Source organism: Prorops nasuta, unplaced genomic scaffold, assembly GCF_024137725.1.
Source record: "Prorops nasuta isolate Cenicafe-Biocafe unplaced genomic scaffold, Cenicafe_Pnas_1.2 PNAS00001, whole genome shotgun sequence".
Lineage (NCBI taxonomy): Eukaryota > Metazoa > Arthropoda > Insecta > Hymenoptera > Bethylidae > Prorops > Prorops nasuta.
The window spans coordinates 1,011,049-1,019,225 of NW_027116798.1; the positions used below are offsets into that span (position 1 = coordinate 1,011,049).

General features: G+C 49.1%; 1 protein-coding gene across 1 annotated transcript; it reads left to right on the plus strand.

Moving 5' to 3' along the window:
* The first annotated feature begins 243 nt into the window (after nt 1–243).
* On the plus strand, nt 244–924 carry LOC136774647 (MAP7 domain-containing protein 1-like). The gene has a single exon (XM_066729066.1). It carries the CDS (start codon nt 244–246, stop codon nt 922–924), a length of 681 nt encoding a protein of 226 aa, XP_066585163.1.
* Nucleotides 925–8,177: the final 7,253 nt, after the last annotated feature.

Sequence of the window (8,177 nt, forward strand, 5' to 3'; positions counted from 1 at the left end):
TTCCCCAAAACCGACCGGTAAACGGAAAGGGACTCCGGGAAAACGGAAAATGTCGATCGTGAGCGACTCGTCGGATTCCGCCCCGTCTACGTGGACGGCACGCCTGCGTCCACGTCGAGACCCAGCCTAACCCTCGCGAACCTGAGTGCGGACTTGTGTGTGTGATGGATGGATGAGTGTGTCGCGTGATTTTTCTTTATTGTTTTTTTTACGGATACGTGACGGTGCACTTCTCCTTGCAGAATGGATCCCTACCTACAACAGGTGGTAACCCACTGCTGGTTACAAGGGATTCCGCTGCCCGGACCCCTACCAGCAGTGGGTCCACCCACCGCCGCCTACCCACCACCCACCCACCACCACCAAACCTCCACCCCATACCAGCCGGGGTATTCCCTCCCTCCGCCCCGCTATCCTGAGCGGGGTACCCCCTACCCTCCGGCCCACCACCAAGCCCAGGCCTCTGGGTACACCGGACCGCAGCCCGCCGACTGGGAGGAGGAGAATCGCCGTCTGCGGTGGGAGAACGAGATGCTCCGGCGGGGGGCGGGTTACTCCCGCACCCGTACGGGCACTCGTCCTCCCCCGCAGAGGGTGCCTCCGCCACCAGCGGCGGGAATCGGGCCGGCTGTACCCAAGCCGAAGAAAAAGGCACACCGGGGCAGACGGGGTGGCCGGAAGGGCCAGGGAAGGGCCCAGCAAAGGAGGCGGGCGGAGGAGAGGAAGCAGAAGGAGGAAAGGGAGGATGAGGCTCGGCGGCAGCGCATCCGCGCTGCCGTCGAGAGGAGAAGAGAGGAAGAGAGGGAGAAGAGGAAGCAGGAGGAGGCGAGGAAGAGGGAAAAGGAGAGAAAGGAAAGGGAGAGAGCAGAGGAGAAGAAAAGGGAGGAGGAGGCCATGGAGGATGAGCTCCTCCTCAATATTTAGACCGTCCGTGTCCGCGTCTTGTGTTTTTTTATATAGAGTCTTGTTTTTTTTATTATATTTTTTTTTTATTTTTTGTTTGTTGTTGTATCGAGCCAAATAATTAATTTTTTTTTATCGTTTATGTAGGCCGAATTTTTTTGTAATAAAGTATGTGTGAATGTGAAGCGAGCGTTTTTTTATTGTAGGATTGCGCGCACCAGAAGAAATTAAATCGAACCAGAGACACCCCAGGGTCGACTTCAACCGGGAGGAAGTTGACCAACCCCTACGTTGGCCCTAACGAGGGGGGAGTTGTAACGTTGCGTTCTCGCAACGTTACTATAGCTGCCCTCTAGCGCTTTGCTAATCTCAAGCGCTAGATAGGCGGGTCGCGTACGAACTAGGGAGTTATCAACCGATAAGTATTGATCTAGGATCGATAAATTGTCGGCTCCCTAGTGCCGCGCGATGGGTGTAGCGGGGCAGCGGCGGGACAGGCGCAGGGCCTTACCTGCTCCCGCGGACTGCCCCGACACACGTAGTTTAGATGTCAGAGGTGACACATAGTGCCCGATATAGTTCCCCCAGCCGGTACGAACCGCAGGAGTGACAGCCGCTACCGAACGGAAATTGGGAGGCACGATAAAGTGCAGCGACTGCCACCGCCACGAATCCATACCGGCCAGAGGAAACCTACTGCCCTTCGGGCCAGTGTCAAGGACTAGAAGGAGAGAGAGAGAGAGAGAGAGAGGCGAGAGAGAGAAGCGAGAGCGAGAGCGAGAGAAAGAAAGAAGAGAGCCTGCCTATTGTAAGCAGACATTTGGGTGATTATTCATTGTGTAATAAAGTCCAGTGACGTCCCGGGGTGTGCTAGGGCTTTAGGGCTCGTAGCACCGACCGGTTGTATAGGGAACCGCTGGCCCTGCTCACCTGTCACGGGTAAGCGGGTAACCTAGCGGAGTGGTCATTCCGTCGGACCGGTTACGAGCATCTTATTGTGTACAGGCGCGAATTAGTAAAAGTGTTCGCTATTGCATCGATTAGTTGTGAGTTGACCGTTGACGGGAACGTCCCGTAATTCGTTTCAAGGCCGCGGACTTAGTATAATCCCCGTGAGGACTAATGACCTTAGAGTCCTCGACGTAAACAATCCGGGTCGTCGTGGTGTTTGAGTACGCGGGAACGGAGTCAGTGCGACTAACCGTCGGGTGACGCGCACGCGCGGGGATAGGGACCCATCCGCGTAACGTCGCGTCGTGGTTAGCCTACGAATCCGCCGGAGGCGCGCGAGTACCGCGCGACTCGGCGGGACCGCCGCGAACGCCAACTAGTGGCTCGAGCGCGGGGCTAACTACTACGTCATCGGGGCTTCAGCCGCGTTCGCACGACTTAGGCCGCGCCCACATTTAGGACCCCGCGTAACACCGTTATACCACGTGCGAAGGATCGGGTATTGTATTAAGCACCGATTTTATAATAAAGAGAGTTCAATCGAAATTAGCGAGTTAGTGTATTAGCACCCCACCCCTATATTCGCGTACGAGGGTTAGAACCCCCTCTGTACCAATAAATATTCGGGAATTATTAAATAATTACATCGAAGGCGCCCGGGTCTTATAGGAAGTCCCCTATTGGGACGCGAACGCAAGCGGTGGGGGGGAATCACTCCTCCCTCCCCGCCTACACCATCCCTTGGGATAGACAGTAGCGTCACAGTACTTATATAGGACTAGGGGGGGTCACATGGGGTCATTGAGTACTTATATAGGACTAGGGTGGGTCACATGGCGTCACGGAGAACTTATATAGGACTAGGGGAGTCACATGGGGTCATTGAGTACTTATACAGGAATAGGGTGTGTCACATGGGGTCATTGAGTACTTATATAGGACTAGGGGGGGTCACATGGGGTCATTGAGTACTTATATAGGACTAGGGTGGGTCACATGGCGTCATGGAGAACTTATATACGACTAGGGTGGGAGACATGGGGTCATTGAGTACTTATACAGGAATAGGGTGGGTCACATGGGGTCATTGAGTACTTATATAGGACTAGGGTGGCTGACCTGAGGTCATTGAGTACTTATATAGGACTAGGGGGGTCACATGGGGTCATTGAGTACTTATACAGGAATAAGGTGGGAGTCATGGGGTCATTTAGTATTTATATAGGACATGAGGGGGTCACATGGGGTCATTGAGTACTTATATAGGACTAGGGTGGGTCACATGGGGTAATTGTGAACTTATATAGGAATAGGGTGGGTCACATGGGGTCATTGAGTACTTATATAGGACTAGGGGGGGTCACATGGGGTCATTGAGTACTTATATAGGACTAGGGTGGGTCCCATGGCGTCATGGAGAACTTATATACGACTAGGGTGGGAGACATGGGGTCATTTAGTACTTATATAGGACATGGGGGGGTCACATGGGGTCATTGAGTACTTATATAGGACTAGGGGGGGTCACATGGGGTCATTGAGTACTTATATAGGATTAGGGTGGGTCACATGGCGTCATGGAGAACTTATATACGACTAGGGTGGGAGACATGGGGTCATTTATTACTTATATAGGATATGGGGGGGTCACATGGGGTCATTGTGTACTTATATAGGACTAGGGTGGGTCACATGGGGTCATTGAGTACTTATATAGGACTAGGGTGGGTCACATGGGGTCATTGAGTACTTATATAGGACTAATGTTGGTCAAATGGGGTCATTGTGTACTTATATAGGACTAGGGGGGGGTCACATGGGGTCATTGAGTACTTATATAGGACTAGGGTGGCTCACATGGCGTCATGGAGAACTTATATACGACTAGGGTGGGAGACATGGGGTCATTTAGTACTTATATAGTACATGGGGGGGTCACATGGGGTCATTGAGTACTTATATAGGACTAGGGTGGCTGACCTGGGGTCATTGAGTACTTATATAAGACTAGATGGGGTCACATGGGGCCATTAAGTACTTATATAGGACTAGGGTGGGTCACATGGGGTCATCGAGTACTTATATAGGACTAGGCTGGGTCACACGGGGTCATTGAGTACTTAGATAGGACTAGGTGTGGTCACATGAAGTCATTGAGTACTTATATAGTACTAGGGTGTGTCACATGGGGTCATTGAGTACTTATATAGGACTAGGGGGGGTCACATGGGGTCATTGAGTACTTATATAGGACTAGGGGGGGTCACATGAGGTCATTGAGTACTTATATAGGACTAGGGTTGCTCACATGGCGTCATGGAGAACTTATATACGACTAGGGTGGGAGACATGGGGTCATTTAGTACTTATATAGGACATGGGGGGTCACATGGGGTCATTGAGCACTTATATAGGACTAGGGTGGGTCACATGAGGTAATTCTGAACTTATATAGGAATAGGGTGGGTCACATGCGGTCATTGAGTACTTATATAGGACTAGGGGGGGGGGGGTCACATGGGGTCATTGAGTACTTATATAGGACTAGGGGGGGTCACATGGGGTCATTGAGTAATTATATAGGAATAGGGTGGCTGACCTGGGGTCATTGAGTACTTATATAGGACTAGGGGGGGTCACATGGGGTCATTGAGTACTTATATAGGACTAGGGTGGCTGACCTGGGGTCATTGAGTACTTATATAGGACTAGGGGGGGTCACATGGGGTCATTGAGTACTTATATAGGACTAAGGTGGGTCACATGCCGTCATTGAGTACTTATATAGGACTAGGGTGGGTCACATGGGGTCATTGAGTACTTATATAGGACTAGGGGAGTCACATGGGGTCATTGAGTACTTATACAGGAATAGGGTGGGTCACATGGGGTCATTGAGTACTTATATAGGACTAGGGGGGGTCACATGGGGTCATTGAGTACTTATATAGGACTAGGGTGGGTCACATGGCGTCATGGAGAACTTATAAACGACTAGGGTGGGAGACATTGGGTCATTGAGTACTTATACAGGAATAGGGTGGGTCACATGGGGTCATTGAGTACTTATATAGGACTAGGGTGGCTGACCTGAGGTCATTGAGTACTTATATAGGACTAGGGGGGTCACATGGGGTCATTGAGTACTTATACAGGAATAGGGTGGGAGACATGGGGTCATTTAGTACTTATATAGGACATGGGGGGGTCACATGGGGTCATTGAGTACTTATATAGGACTAGGGTGGGTCACATGGGGTAATTGTGAACTTATATAGGACTAGGGTGGGTCACATGGGGTAATTGTGAACTTATATAGGAATAGGGTGGGTCACATGGGGTCATTGAGTACTTATATAGGAGTAGGGTGGGTCACATGGGGTAATTGTGAACTTATATAGGAATAGGGTGGGTCACATGGGGTCATTGAGTACTTATATAGGACTAGGGGGGGTCACATGGGGTCATTGAGTACTTATATAGGACTAGGGTGGGTCACATGGCGTCATGGAGAACTTATATACGACTAGGGTGGGAGACATGGGGTCATTTAGTACTTATATAGGACATGGGTGGGTCACATGGGGTCATTGAGTACTTATATAGGACTAGGGTGGGTCACATGGGGTAATTGTGAACTTATATAGGAATAGGGTGGGTCACATTGGGTCATTGAGTACTTATACAGGAATAGGGTGGGTCACATGGGGTCATTTAGTACTTATATAGGACATGGGTGGGTCACATGGGGTCATTGAGTACTCATATAGGACTAGGGTGGGTCACATGGGGTATTTGTGAACTTATATAGGAATAGGGTGGGTCACATGGGGTCATTGAGTACTTATATAGGACTAGGGGGGGTCACATGGGGTCATTGAGTACTTATATAGGACTAGGGTGGGTCACATGGCGTCATGGAGAACTTATATACGACTAGGGTGGGAGACATGGGGTCATTTATTAGTTATATAGGACATGGGGGGGTCACATGGGGTCATTGTGTACTTATATAGGACTAGGGTGGGTCACATGGGGTCATTGAGTACTTATATAGGACTAGGGTGGGTCACATGGGGTCATTGAGTACTTATATAGGACTAATTTTGGTCACATGGGGTCATTGAGTATTTATATAGGACTAGGGGGGTCTCATGGGGTCATTGAGTACTTTTATAGGACTAGGGTGGTTCACCTGGGGTCATTGAGTACTTATATAGGATTTGGGTGGGTCACATGGGGTCATTGAGTACTTATATAGGACTATGGTGGGTCACATGCCGTCATTGAGTACTTATATAGGACTAGGGTGGGTAAAAGGGGGTCATTGAGTACTTATATTGGACTAGGTTGGTTCACATGGGGTCATTGAGTACTTATATAGGAGTAGGGTGGGTCACATGGGGTCATTGAGTACTTATATAGGACTAGACTGGGTCACACGGGGTCATTGAGTTCTTAGATAGGACTAAGGTGGGTCACATGGGGTCATTGTGTACTTATATAGGACTAGGGGGGGTCACATGGGGTCATTGAGTACTTATATAGGACTAGGAGGGGTCACATGGGGTCATTGAGTACTTATATAGGACTAGGGTGGCTGACCTGGGGTCATTGAGTACTTATATAAGACTAGGGGGGTCACATGAGGTCATTGCGTACTTATATAGAACTAGGGTGGGTCACATGGGGTCATTGAGTACTTATATAGGACTAGGGTGGCTGACCTGGGGTCATTGAGTACTTATACAGGAATAGGGTGGGTCACATGGGGTCATTGAGTACTTATATAGGACTAGGGTGGCTGACCTGAGGTCATTGAGTACTTATATAGGACCAGGGGGGTCACATGGGGTCATTGAGTACTTATACAGGAATAGGGTGGGAGACATGGGGTCATTTAGTACTTATATAGGACATGGGGGGGTCACATGGGGTCATTGAGTACTTATATAGGACTAGGGTGGGTCACATGGGGTAATTGTGAACTTATATAGGAATAGGGTGGCTCACATGCCGTCATGGAGAACTTATATACGACTAGGGTGGGAGACATGGGGTCATTTAGTACTTATATAGGACATGAAGGGGAGGTTAAATGGGGTCATTGAGTACTTATATAGGACTAGGGTGGGTCACATGGGTTAATTGAGTACTTATATAGGACTAGGGTGGGTCACATGGGATCATTGAGTACTTATATAGGACTAGGAGGGGTCACATGGGGTCATTGAGTACTTATATAGGACTAGGGTGGCTGACCTGGGGTCATTGAGTACTTATATAAGACTAGGGGGGTCACATGAGGTCATTGCGTACTTATATAGAAGTAGGGTGGGTCACATGGGGTCATCGAGTACTTATATAGGACTAGGCTGGGTCACACGGGGTCATTGAGTACTTAAATAGGACTAGGTGTGGTCACATGAAGTCATTGAGTACTTATATAGTACTAGGGTGGGTCACATGGGGTCATTGAGTACTTATATAGGACTAGGGGGGGTCACATGGGGTCATTAAGTACTTATATAGGACTAGGGGGGGTCACATGAGGTCATTGAGTACTTATATAGGACTAGGGTTGCTCACATGGCGTCATGGAGAACTTATATACGACTAGGGTGGGAGACATGGGGTCATTTAGTACTTATATAGGACATGGGGGGTCACATGGGGTCATTGAGCACTTATATAGGACTAGGGTGGGTCACATGAGGTAATTCTGAACTTATATAGGAATAGGGTGGGTCACATGCGGTCATTGAGTACTTATATAGGACTAGGGGGGGGGGGGTCACATGGGGTCATTGAGTACTTATATAGGACTAGGGGGGGTCACATGGGATCATTGAGTACTTATATAGGAATAGGGTGGCTGACCTGGGGTCATTGAGTATTTATATAGGACTAGGGGGGGTCACATGGGGTCATTGAGTACTTATATAGGACTAGGGTGGCTGACCTGGGGTCATTGAGTACTTATATAGGACTAGGGGGGGTCACATGGGGTCATTGAGTACTTATATAGGACTAAGGTGGGTCACATGCCGTCATTGAGTACTTATATAGGACTAGGGTGGGTCACATGGGGTCATTGAGTACTTATATAGGACTAGGGTGGCTGACCTGGGGTCATTGAGTACTTATATAGGACTAGGGGGGGTCACATGGGGTCATTGAGTACTTATATAGGACTAAGGTGGGTCACATGCCGTCATTGAGTACTTATATAGGACTAGGGTGGGTCACATGGGGTCATTGAGTACTTATATAAGACTAGGGTGGGTCACATGGGGTCATTGAGTACTTATATAGGAATAGGG